This window comes from Mauremys reevesii, linkage group 1 (genome assembly GCF_016161935.1).
Source record: "Mauremys reevesii isolate NIE-2019 linkage group 1, ASM1616193v1, whole genome shotgun sequence".
Taxonomy (NCBI): Eukaryota; Metazoa; Chordata; order Testudines; family Geoemydidae; genus Mauremys; species Mauremys reevesii.
This window is the reverse complement of record NC_052623.1, coordinates 153510098-153523943: the sequence shown is the minus strand read 5'-3', so window position 1 is coordinate 153523943 and position 13846 is coordinate 153510098. Positions and strand designations below refer to the sequence as shown.

General features: G+C 43.4%; 1 protein-coding gene across 5 annotated transcripts in view; it reads left to right on the top strand.

The window, feature by feature from the left end:
• CFAP47 (cilia and flagella associated protein 47) overlaps nucleotides 1-13846 on the top strand; it is a 642607-nt gene that overhangs the window by 263972 nt on the left and 364789 nt on the right. For all 5 annotated transcript variants that reach the window (XM_039536653.1, XM_039536643.1, XM_039536662.1 and 2 more), the window contains 2 exons: nucleotides 956-1038; nucleotides 11520-11665. In XM_039536653.1, coding sequence (XP_039392587.1) covers nucleotides 956-1038; nucleotides 11520-11665 — 229 coding nt within the window. The remainder of the gene's footprint in view (nucleotides 1-955; nucleotides 1039-11519; nucleotides 11666-13846) is intronic.

Genomic DNA, 13846 nt, shown 5'->3' with positions numbered 1-13846 from the left:
TCCATTTGACTCGTGAAGCACTTACATTGGTTGGTAAACCAACTGAAAAGCCCATTTGATTAATGAAAAATCCAGATCATAATCTCAAATTATGTAGTCTGCATTGTTACAAGTCATGCTTCTGTTAGTATGCTTGCAGATGCATGTAGGGTGAGTAGATGTCCCGATTTTATAGGGACAGTCCAGATATTTGGGGCTTTGTCTTAAAAAGCGCTTATAATCCCCCACCCCATGTCCTGATTTTTCGCGCTTGCTGTCTGGTCACCCTAGATGCGTGGAAGTGAACTTTTCAGGGAATGTCCTATCTTTGGTAGTTACATGGTTTCCATAGCTGTAGTATTTAAGAGCTTCACTTTCTTTTAATATATATCCTCTGATTACTGCTGTGAGGTAGGGAAGGTAAGTAGCTTTCCTGAATGTCCTGTCTTCTGTAGTTTCAAAATGTCAGTCTTAATGTTGCATTAATGTTATTTAATCCCCCTTGGAAGAAAGTCCATGGTGAATTATAATTAAATGAATTCTTATAGGTTTGTTCTAATATGAAGATTGGGGGGAAAAAAGAAGTGGGACTAAATTTATTTGTATTAATTAAAAATTGTTATTGGGCATACACTCTTGGGGCTGATTTGCCAATCACCAGCAAATTTTTGAACTTATAACCTCCTTTTCTATATGTGGAGTTTGCTTATCTGTTTAGTTTGAAAAAGAACATGCAGATGAATTGAAGAAGGAATGTACTGTTTTTGGAGATAGAAATAACAATAACTTAAGAACAGAATAAAATTCAGTATCTTCTATGGGTAGATTATGCCAAAATCACTTTTTCTTAAAACCATATTTGTCAGATTTTGTCAGTCATTTGCATTCCTATATGTATGAAATGCGAAGAGACCATTTTATTTAATATTATAAATTACAGCTCAGTTAGCATATTGCTTTTTCTCTCTTTCACTAGTTCTGAATGTAATGTACTGAATAGTACAAGTGATGTGGGAGGTGAAGATGTATTGTGTCACAAAGAGAACAACTTAAATGGCTGTAAGTACTTCTACAATGGATGCCTTTCATTTTTCTGCAAAACTTGTTTTAACTAATGACTTTTGGAGTACATGGGGAACCAATGTGAATGAAAAGAATCCTTAAAAGTTAAAATATATACAATAATAGATACTCATATTACAGATTTATTGTCTGCAGATGTTTTACATTTATATAGACGGTGCAAGTTTAGTAATATATTTTATGGCTAAATAATTTATTAAAAAGGAAAGAAAGCTGAGATTCTCCTTTACAGGGCTCAAAGACTGGCTCTTCTAAAAAAGGGGCTCCATTGAGACCCCTCCAGCTTATCAGTGTTGGATATGAAAGAATTATTTAAAATGATTCATTGTCCATAGATTTTTCACTTTCATTCCCTAATAGTTTTGATTCAAGAGTTATGTCAGGATTTATTCATTGGGAGTTATGGCGCTGGCATAGATAGATACCCTCAAGAAAGTTCAGTTGCACAAAATCTTCAGGGCAGTTCCTTGAAGTTCACTGTATACTTGAGCAAAATATTATTGCATTTACATATGGTACTATGGAAAACTGAGACTTGCTATATCAGTATTACTAGTACCAGAATAATCCTGAAATACCTAGGTTGTCCTTATATCTATTGTATGTTACACTACATTTTGGGATATGGCTTCTGTATAGTAATGTTCTCTGTATTATGTGGAAATGTTTATGTTTGGTCTTTGAAAGCTATACTGAGTATATTGATAATATAGCACTGTGTTCAATTCATATAATTGGAAGGGAGGGATTACAGCAATGGTTCTTAACATTTTTCTACCCCTTACAATTTGATATTGTCTCTCTCATCTCAGATTCCCTATCCATTTAGCAATATGGTAAGGAAGAGGTAGTTGCAATCTCCTTATACCCGATTGCGACCTCCAGATTGAAAACCCACGGGTTAAAGGGTAAAGACCTTGTACTGAGTAGCTAGAATTTCTCTGCAGAATTTTCTGAAAATATCTGCTAATTGATGCAGAATATGTTTTGTGTGCGCATGTGTGTAATTGCTCTTCAGAAATATTTCTATGAGCCGCCAAGGTTGAGTAACTTATATCAAGGATAATTTTGCAGTATCCTGACAGGAAGAGGGTGCTATCAGAATCTGGGAAATCATTCTAACCTTCCTCTCAGTATGATCCTTGAGAGCTCCCTACAGCACATCATTGAGCATTCCCCTTTCAAGATGCACTGCTACCTCAGCGTCATCTAAAAAGCAGTAGCTGTTAGGACTGTACAAGTGCCCACTCAACTATTGGTATAAGTGCAAAAAAGGATTTTGGAAGTGCCAGGTCTTCATTTGCAGCATTACATTGGTTGTTGGGTCTACTTTAGCAGGGCTGTCCTTAGGCATACGCAGAATATGTGGCTGTGTAGGGCACCTGAAAATTTGGGGCACCACTGGGTCTGTATTTGTAGTTGTAGGTGTGGAGGCTGGTAGGGGCAGTGTGCTGGGAGAGAAGCTGAGCCCTGATTAGGGGGCGGGGCTTCTCTGACTAGGGGTCCTACAAAGGTAGCCAGCCAGTCAGGCAGCGGCATAGACAGCTGCAGCGGCACAGGAGCCAGCAAACAGAGCTGTAAACAGGGGAGTTTGAGTGGGACTTTACAGGAGGAGTTTAGGGGAAGACTAAGAGAGGCAGGCAGAGGATCACACAGGCTACTGAAGGGAGTGTGCAGTGTTCTAGCAGTGTCTTGGTGCTTGTTGGGGGTTTATTTTGCTGTGAGTGGTGGTGTTTTGGGTTGGTTTGTGTTTCCCAGATTTACAGGATTTAGGTGGGAAGCCTATGACAGATACAGAGGCAGCAGTTGTAGTGACCCAATCGATGGAAGACACAATGAAGATGTCTGGATGTGGAAGCTGTGGCATGTACATGATCCTGGGGGGTGTACCTGAAAAGAGTTTTGTCTGCATGAAATGCCGCCTGATGGAGCTGGTGGAAGAAAAGATCTGAGGATTGGAGATGCAGGTGGAAACTCTGGTCGAGTTTAGAAGGGGGTTCGAGCAGATGATGGAGCAAAGACATGAAGAGGCTGAAGGGAAAAGCTTTGACTTGCAGATGGAAGCAGGACCAAAGAACTCTGAGGGGAGACTGCTGGGTGAGGAAAGTGGACAGTGGACCAGGAAAAGGCAGGTCTATGTGATTGGGGACTCCTTACTGAGAAGAATAGACAGGCCTGTAACTAGAGCTGATCTGGAGAACAGAAGGGTGTGCTGTCTGCCTGGTGCTAAGATACGGGATATGGACCTGAGACTGAAGAGGATCCTAATGGGAGCGGGAAAGAATCCACTGATTGTTCTTGAAGTGGGAACGAATGATACGGCTAGATTCTCGCTGGAACATATCAAGGGAGACTATGCCAGGCTGGAGAAGACACTTAAGGAAATCGAGGCTCAGGTGATCTTCAGTGGGATTCTGCCTGTTCCTAGAGAAGGGCAACAGAGGTGTGACAAGATTATGGCAATCAACAGATGGCTCAGGCAGTGGTGCTATAAGGAGGGCTTTGGGATGTATGGCCACTGGGAGGCATTCATGGACAGAGGACTGTTCTCTCGGGATGGACTTCACCTGAGTAGGGAGGGAAATAGACTTCTAGGATGGATGCTGGCACAACTGATTGAGAGCTTTAAACTAGGAATTGGGGGGAGATGGTTGGGAGATGTCCAGGTAATCTCCATGCTGGATTTTAACATTGAGAGGGAAGAAAACAAAGCAAGAAAGGATACTGTCATGGGTAGGAGAATGGACATACGGAGGAGGGGTACTGTAGATACAATTCTAATAGGTGATATTGGCAGTAGAATGTCTGTGTCTAATCGGGTAAAGAATGTGAGTGAAGCCAAACGGCAAGAATTAAGATGTTTGTACACCAATGCGAGGAGCCTAGGTAACAAAATGGAAGAACTAGAGCTACTGGTGCAGGAAGTGAAACCAGATATTATAGGGATAATAGAAACATGGTGGAATATTAGTCATGACTGGAGTACAGGTATTGAAGGGTATGTGCTGTTTAGGAAAGACAGAAATAAAGGCAAAGGTGGTGGAGTAGCATTGTATATCAATGATGAGGTAGACTGTAAAGAAATAAGAAGGGATGGAATAAGACAGAGTCTGTCTGGCCAAAAATCACATTGGGGAAGAAAGCTACTAGAGCCTCCCCTGAGATAGTGCTTGGGGTGTGCTATAGACTGCCGGGATCTGATTTGGATATGGATGTTTTTAATGAAGTAAATACTAATGGGAATTGTGTGATCATGGGAGACTTTAATTTCCCAGATATAGACTGGAGGACAAGTGCTAGTAATAACAATAGGGCTCAGATTTTCCTAGATGTGATAGCTGATGGATTCCTTCACCAAGTAGTTGCTGAACCAACAAAAGGGGATGCCATTTTAGATTTGGTTTTGGTGAGTAGTGAGGACCTCCATAGAAGAAATGGTTGTAGGGGACTACCTTGGTTCGAGCGATCATGAGCTAATTCAGTTTAAAGTAAATGGAAGGATAAACAAAAATAGATCTATGACTAGGGTTTTTTATTTCAAAAGGGCTAACTTTAAAGAATTAAGGAAATTAGTTAGCGAAGTGGATTGGACTGAAGAACTTGGGGATATAAAGGTGGAGGAAGCCTGGAATTACTTCAAGTCAAAGTTGCAGAAACTATCAGAAGCCTGCATCCCAAGAAAGGGCAAAAAATTCATAGGCAGGAGTTGTAGACCAAGCTGGATGAGCAAGCATCTCAGAGACGTGATTAAGAAAAAGCAGAACGCCTAGAAGTAATGGAAGATGGGAGTGATCAGCAAGGAAAGCTACCTTATTGAGGTCAGAACATGTAGGGATAAAGTTAGAAAGGCCAAAAGCCATGTAGAGTTGGACCTTGCAAAGAGAATTAAAACCAATAGTAAAACGTTCTATAGCCATATAAATAAGAAGAAAACAAAGAAAGAAGAAGTGGGACCACTAAACACTGAGGATGGAGTGGAGGTTAAGGATAACCTAGGCATGGTCCAATATCTAAGCAAATACTTTGCCTCAGTCTTTAATGAGGCTAATGAGGAGCTTAGGGATAATGGTAGGATGACAAATAGGAATGAGGATATGGAGGTAGGTATTACCACATCCGAAGTAGAAGCCAAATTCGAACAGCTTAATGGGACGAAATCAGGGGGCCCAGATAATCTTCATCCAAGAATATTAAAGGAACTGGCACATGAAATTGCAAGTCCATTAGCAAGAATTTTTAATGAATCTGTAAACTCAGGGGTTGTACCATATGACTGGAAAATTGCTAACATATTTCCTATCTTTAAGAAAGGGGAAAAAAAGTGATCCGTGCAACTACAGGCCTGTCAGTTTGACATCTGTAGTATGCAAGGTCTTGGGAAAAAAATTTGAAGGGAAAAATAGTCAAGGACATTGAGGTCAATGGTAATTGGGACAAAATATAACATGGTTTTACAAAAGGTAGGTCGTGCCAAACCAACCTGATCTCTTTCTTTGAGAAAGTAACAGATTTTTTAGACAAAGGAAACGCAGTGGATCTAATTTACCTCAATTTCAGTAAGGCATTTGATAAGGTTCCACATGGGGAATTATTAGGAAAAGATGGGGATCAATATGAAAATTGAAAGGCGGATAAGGAACTGGTTAAAGGGGAGACTACAACAGGTCATACTGAAAGGTGAACTGTGAGGCTGGAGGGAGGTTACTAGTGGAGTTCCTCAGGGATCGGTTTTGGGACCAATCTTATTTAATCTTTTTATTACTGACCTTGGCACAAAAAGTGGGAATGAACTAATAAAGTTTGCAGATGAGACAAAGCTGGGAGGTATTGCCAGTACAGAGAAGGACTGGGATATCATGCAGGAAGATCTGGATGACCTTGTAAACTGGAGTAGTAGTAATAGGATGAAATTTAATAGTGAAAAGTATCAGGTCATGCATTTAGGGATTAATAAAAAGAACTATTGTTATAAGCTGGGGAGGCATCAGTTGGAAGTAACAGAGGAGGAGAAGGACCTTTGAGTATTGGCTTGATCACAGGATGACTATGAGCTGCCAATGTGATGTAAACCTTCTGCCGGTCTGAGTTGGCAGCAACAAGGGCCGGGTTCAGTATCTAGGGGTTCTGTTTCAATAATGCAATGCAAAACCGGCTTGAGCTCCCACCCAGTGACCTGGGACAATTACATACCACCCCCTGGGTGCCTCTAGGAGGCAATACTTCCCCTCTCACAAGCACGGAGTCTGAGTGTAGCAAAATCCTTTCAATAAAGGAGGGAAACAATGTGGCATTGTGTTGGGGAAACACCACAAACAGGATTCATAACACAAACTGTGAGCAAAAGACCCACCCCCAACCTAGTTTGGCAGTGTCCTTTTCCCCTCAGGGTCTTAAGTCCAACCACCCAAAAGATCACCCCAAAGTCCCAAAAGTCCAACACCCCAAGAATCTTTTGAGTCCAACAACCCAAAAGTCTCTGTCCCTGGTCAGTGCAGCCCCAGAGTTCAAAAGTTTATCTGCAGAGTTCTACACTCCCCTCCCCCCCAGCTGGGTGGAAATGGTAGTGGGGGGAAAGAAAGGGGCACATGGGGTGTTAAGGGGTACCTTACATGGTCCAAGGCCGACTGCCCCGCCTCTCCGTGGGGCTCTACTGCAGCCTTCACCACAAGCCACTCCACTCCACCAGCCGTCCCGTGAGCCACTCCCGCCGTCCCACGAACTGCTCCGCTTTGCACGGCTTCACTCCACTTGCCGTCCCAGGGGCCACTCCAACTGTCCCCCAAACTGCTCAGCTCAGCTCTGCTCCACTCCGCTCCGCTCGCTGTCCTATGGGCTTCTCCAACCATCCCACAAACTGCTCCGCTCTGCCAGCCGCTTAGCAATATATCTTCAGGCTCCCCCACTAGTTAACACAGCACTCAGTGATCACAGCTCAGTAATTTTAGCTTTTTAGTGATTTCAGCTCTTAGTGATTTCTGCTTGTAGTAGGGGACCCCCAGTGCTGGTGCACCATTGGCCCAAAGTGAATTCAGATCAGCAGCCTGTAACTAGACACTTAATGGAATCAAAATTAGCTCTGCTCTTCAACAGTGGAGAGAGGAGTAGGTGCAATTGGTGTTTCAGGCCCTCAAAAGGGGCCCATGCCATGAGGTACAAATACCTGTCCCCAGCCTCTCTCAGTTCACTGGGTTTTGGAACCCATGTCCCTTGTCTAGCGAGTGCTACTTGGTTGATGGTGAGTCCCTCTATCATAAAACAGTTCCACTGGCCTTGATTCACATAATCAATTCTTTCAATAATTATTCTTCCTGCCCCAGTAACAAAGAAACTGGGGATCCCACAGCAGCCAAAGTGACCATTTGGGCAGCTGTGGGCTCATGCTGGGTGGGGTGTGTGTGCCTATGAAAACAAGACCAGCCCCTGAAGTTCTTTTCCACACTCGCCACAATTCACCACCAAATGTCAAGGTAGAGCTCATCCAGACTCTGCTTACATGATATGGCCATGAAAAAAGCTAATGCGGTCCTGGGATGCATCAGGCGAGTTATTTCCAATAGAGATAAGGAGGTATTAGTACCGTTATACAAGGCACTGGTGAGACCTCATCTGGAATACGGTGTGCAGTTCTGGTCTCCCATGTTTAAGAAGGATGAATTCAAACTGCAACAGGTACAGAGAAGGGCTACTAGGATGATCCGAAGAATGGAAAACCTGTCATATGAAAGGAGACTCAAAGAGCTTGGCTTGTTTAGCCTAACCAAAAGAAGGCTGAGGGGAGATATGATTGCTCTCTATAAATATATCAGAGGAATAAATACCAGGGAGGGAGAAGAATTATTTAAGCTCAGTACCAATGTGGCCACAAGAACAAATGGATATAAACTGGCTATCAGGAACTTTAGACTTGAAATTAGATGAAGGTTTCTAACCATCAGAGGAGTGAAGTTCTGGAACAGCCTTCCAAGGAGAGCAGTGGGGGCAAAAGACATATCTGACTTCAAGACTAAGCTTGATAAGTTCATGGAGGGGATGGTATGATGGGATATCCTAATTTTGGCAATTAATTAATCTTTGACTACTAGCGGTAAATATGCCCAATGGCTTGTGATGGGATGTTAGATGGGGTGGGATCTGAGTAACTACAGAGAATTCTTTCCTGGGTGTCTGGCTGGTGAGTCTTGCCCACATGCTCTGCGTGGGGCACGGGTCACTTGCTGGAAGATTCTCTGCACCTTGAAGTCTTTAAACCATGATTTGAGGACTTCAGTGGCTCAGACACCGGTTTGATACAAGAGTGGGTGGGTGAGATTCTGTGGCCTGCATTGTGCAGGAGATCAGACTAGGTGATCATAATGGTCCCTTCTGACCTTAAAGTCTGATTCTGTGATTTTATGAGTCTTAGTGTCCACCCTCCCAGATCTTCCTATCCCTGTTCAGACCTTGCAGGCTCCCACAGCTAGCTGCTGCAGCCTGGTGACTTTTACTCTGGAGGGGATCTAGTAACTTAAAAGTGAAAAAGCCTTCCAGCCTGCCAGACCTATTAGCACAATGTTGACTGTTAAAGAGCCATTCAAGGGGTAATGAAGCCATTCAACAGGCATTTGCCAATCCCCAGGTATATACTGTCAGTTTCTGACTTTACTGACAAAAACAGTTGTGCATTACTGTAATATTTACTCAGAACATGTTAGTCTACAGGACCTTAGTTTAAAATTTGCTTTAAAATATTTCATTACTGAGTTGGTGAAGATTATAAAATCACATCTCTAAAAACTCCTTGTATAGATTTTTAGATGGACAATCATCTTTAGCCTTAAATGCTTGGATCTTCAGGCATATAGTTTTTTAAAATAAATCCTTCAAAAGAACACCCTTATCTAACATACACATTTTAATTTTAATTAGTATAGTAAAAAAAACTTGATTTCAAAGTCTTCCTGTCCTTTCTGTTCATCTGTTTCTCTCTTCCCCCACCCTTGAAGAGAGCTCTTAAAGGGACAACACCCCTTTCCTTCCAGATAACTGGACAAATGAGTTTCTCTTTCTTTACTTCTGACTATCTGATGAACTAGTTTTAAGAGACCCTTCCAGCAAAATCAGTACCTAGTAAGATATAAAATCCTTTGTTATGCCTAAAAGCTTTGGAAACATATTTTTTAAAGATAGTGAAATTTCATAAACATGTCTATTGTTATGGAGATCACACAAAGTAAATTAGTGTTCCCTTTTTCTAAAAACAATGAACATTGTTATGAATACACTAAACCTCTGTGACTGATTAATTTAAAATAATGTCTTTGTTTCAGTGAGTTAAATTAAGAGTACATTTAAAATATAAAATCAGCTTAGAAATACTGATTAAGAAAATGTAAAACAGAGAAGAGCTGCATCATATATTCCATAATATTTAATGTTGTATTCAGCAAGACAGCTGACTCGCCCTTACTGCAAAGTTTTTGCAAATAAATCTCTGACAAACTTCAGGGCATATCAAAAAACCTGCGACTGACATTTTTTATTCCCAAGTTTAGTGCTTTTAATTAGGTACCTTCTGCATGTCCAGTCTTCACCATCTGGCATGCAGTGGAAAACATGCTCCATTTTCTTTAGAAAGAAATTGCAGAAGAGTGGTTTGTTTTTTTGTTTTGTTTTTTTTCAAATGTCATTTGCTTCATTTGGGTTCATGGATTTGGCTGGGAGGGGGGTGAGCAGAATGGGGGAGGGAAGAGAAAAGGGAGGCAATGGGGAGAGGGTGGGGCCTGGGCAGAGTGGGGCGGGGCCTGGGGTGGAGCAAGGGTGGAGTATGGGCAGGGCCACAGGCAGAAGAGGTGAGCTGGGGAGCTAGCCACCCCAAGCAGCAGCTTCGTCCACCGCCCATGACAGCAGGTTGGCTCCCACACACCCAGCGTGCACTGCAGTGTCCTTAGGCAGGGGCCATATTCACAGAGCTGAATGCGTCGGTGCTGCACGTTCTGCATGAGGGAGAGGGTACGGGGGTCTGTGCGTGGAACTGTGCCACCGTGAGGCGGTCTGGGCGTCTTGGTATCCCTTGCTCCCTCACCCCTCCCCACTACCCCTGGGCTGCAAGCCCGGGCTGCCATTGGGCATAGGGGCACCAGTTTAATAATACTGCATACGGCCCCATAAATCCTAAGGACGGCCCTGTACTTTAGAATAGTGAGATTGTTTTATTTGCATTGTTATTATGGGAAAAAAGTGATGTGTGTGTGTGTGGTTTCTGTTTGATTTTGGTTTCTTGCATCAGCCGCTTTTTTCTAGAGGTCATCTTTCAGTACTGATTTGTTCCTAAATGAGCTGTCACCATGTGTATCAGTGCTATCTCTGACCCATTTGTTTTAGCTCCATTTTCACATCTGGCCTCTAATCAGTTCATCGCCTTGGAGAGTTGAGGTGGCTAAGCTTGAATGAAAATTGGACTTTACGCATTCTTTATGTCCAGAATGTGTGCATCAGATCAGCATGTTAAATGTTTAAATTTTCTGGGCTAAAGAGATTTTAAGGGTACTTGTCATTCAACATATAAGGGGATGTCTTATGGAGGAGATGATTAAGTTCAGTCTTTTGTAGTTGTTGAGCTGATATGTCACCGAGTCTGAAATATGTCAGATATCCAAAGCAGTCTTGTTGACATTCTAGCCTGATTTTTTAAAAATTCTTTTCAGGTAATCTTTTAAAATACTTGAACCACCTGAAGAGCACTGAATATACTATAAATATTGCCATTATGAAACAGGAATAAGGAAAACAATCAGAATGGAGCATGAATTGAGTGTTCTAGACCTGATTTATGAAATCATTGCTAGCTGGGGAAAGAGCTTCATTTGTGTCAAGTATTGAAAGACCATCTAATCATCTGTGTTATTTTTGAAAATGCAACAATTATTACACATTACATTGTGTATTGTATGTTGTCATCATAGTCTTCAACGTGCTTAAAATGCTGTCCATCAAAAGCAAACATGCACATTTTAATTTCTGTGTATGCTTGAGGATTTCCCAGTTTCATATTGTCATGCAGCTAGTCTCGTCGAGGGAGCAATCATATTAGTTTAAAAAAGTCTAAAGCAGTACCCTTGCCTCTAGCAGGAGTAATTTACATATCTACTGTACATCTCGGAAGATTTTATTTTTTGTGAATATAGAGTGGTAGTTTATCCAACATAGTCTTGCTCTTTCTGGGCTGTGCAGTTAAAAAGGTGTGTATGCATTTGTATGCATAGGCTTGGCAAGTATGAAAGGAATGAATTAGCATAATTTGTTTATGTAACTTTTGTATAGCATGCAGTTTTACTGTTTTTGTGATTTGAGAGCGCCTTAAATACTAGTTCTTAGGGCATGCTATTATAGCTTGCTATGTTTTTATATTGGAACAGCTACTTTAGCCTTTACCAGCTTTGTTACTGTGTATAAACAACCCTTAAATCATGTTTTGGCAGTTAATCGATTCAATGACCTACAAGAGTTCTTCAGTCCAATGTGCACACTGTACTTAGAAGGGAGAAGTTCTGCAAACCTGGATCTTTACTTTCTTCCTTTTAATCTGGAAAAGCGCTATTGCACCATCGTTCTGGTCAATGACCTGGTAAGACTAGAAAGTGTGTTCTGTCAATGTCTTTATATCTTAACATTGTTAATGACATATACAACAGTTATGACATTTGTAAAACTTTGCACCTAAGCTGTGCCTGCCAAGTGCATGCCTCAGTTTGTTTGTGCAAAATGGGTAACGTGTACAAAATTGGGAGTTGTGCATATGCTGTTATGGGTAATAATTACAAGTTATATTCATAAATATGTATTTGTTTGTGTACATAATATTTTGTGGCTGTAGTTTAGGCATTGAGATTTGAATATTTAGCTATTTATTTTGATGTTAATGGTAGAATTTTTTTCAGTATATTGACATTTTATTTCTGAGTGGAGTGGAAAGCTATGGGAGATGGACATTGACAGGATATACCACATTTCATCTGTAGGTAACTGGTTTAAGTTTTTTAGATGAGTAGCGACACAAAGTTTATCACCAGCTGATGTCCGTTTGGTTTATGATAAGTAGGGTGACCAGATGTCCCATTTTTAAGGGACAGTCCTATATTTAAGCCCTCATGCAGGTGTCCCAACTTTTTCTTAAAAATGGGCTAATTGTCCCATATTTTCTGACTACCCCCATCAGTACTGGTGGCCGGATCCCTCCTGGCCAGCCGCCTGCCTACCAGTGGTGAGTAGGGAGTCCAGTGGCCGATGATGGGGATGGTTGTGCAAAGCTGGTGGCGGGGCAAAGCTGCACGGCTGGCCGCTCCCCCTGCTGGTCCGTCAGCACAGCCCCCACTGTGTGCTGTTTCAGACAGCACTTGCTGCACGCTATAAGCTTCAGTAGCTGGTGAGTGTGGGCAGGTGCCAGGCAGCAGCCAGTTATGTGTCGCCTCTGCTGCCCACCCATCAGCCCTTTACATGCTTCCCCTCTCGCTGTCCAATTCCTGTTTTGCCCCTCCAGCCCTGCAGCTCTTCCATATCCCCGCCCCCCTCCGCAGCAGGGTGCATCCTGCTCCTAGTGTTGTGCAGAGAACAGCTTGGCCGGCAGACTCCTTCCTCCCCCCACTGCCTGTGGCTGGGCCGGCACCCCGTGAAAGCCCAAGACCCTCCAGCCCGGGCCGCTGGCCAGAAGCCAAGTCCTGCCTGTGCCAAAGCCGCACACAGCGCTGGCACAGGGGAACCTCTCTGCCCCTCAGCTAAACTCTGGAGTGGGAGGGAGGGGAGTGATTTCCATCCTGTTCCCAACTCATACCTTCAGGCTCCACAGCGGCTCCCAGGACAGGGGCTTAGCACCCTCTTTGCCTCCTTCCCCCACTGCCCTGGGTCCTACCCAAGGGACTTTGGGGCTGCTCTGTTCCTAGGCACCCTCCCCTGCTGAACCACCTCTCTGGCCAGGATCTCAGACAGCTGAAGCCCCTGCAGTCAAGTTCCCTGGGCCCTGGTGCACAAGGCATCCTTAGGGCTTAGCCCCTTCCTGCCCATGCTATAGCCATAGGTGGCTGGCCTATGTCCGTGGCCACCAGCAGCCTGGAGGTGTTCGCTGCCTTTCTACACTGTGCGGGCAGGAATGGACAAGCTGCTTCCAGCCACAGGGGAGTGGGGTGGGGGGGAGAGATGAGCTCTGCAAAGACAGAAGCCAGGTCATCCCTCCCCACCCCTTTCCTTCCCTGGGCTGGAAGCAGCTCCCATCCCTTCCCTCCAACACAGTGCCGAAAGGCTGCTGCTGGGCATGTTCTGGTGTGAACCCTGACAGAAATCTGAGGGGGGGGGCATGGGACCCTGTGTGTTGCCTCAGGAAGACACAGTGCCAGGTACCAGGAGAGGCGGGTCTGTCCTGGGGCTCTAGCCAGGCATGGAGGGCAGAGAGCACTGGGCAGGGAGGGTTGGGTAGGTCAGTCACCCCCTCTGTGTAGGAGAGGTGTACAGGAGTGTGTGTGTGTGTGTGTGGCCTGTCCCTATGTGAACCCTAAAGCCTAAAAGATATGAAGGTAAATAAAAAAGAATCCAACTACGCAGTATTTCTTTTTAACAGGGGCCCAGTCAACTTGATGTTAATCTGAATATTTGTGTTGCATAGTTCTAATTGATTGCTGTCGAACTCGCTTGAATATGAGTAATTTTATCATGTGTCCCGTATTCAGCATAGGGAAATATAATCACCCTACAGAAGGTGGATTTTCTTTTTTAATGGTTCGGGTTCTGTAGTTTCCACATCCAACTGTTGCTTTTT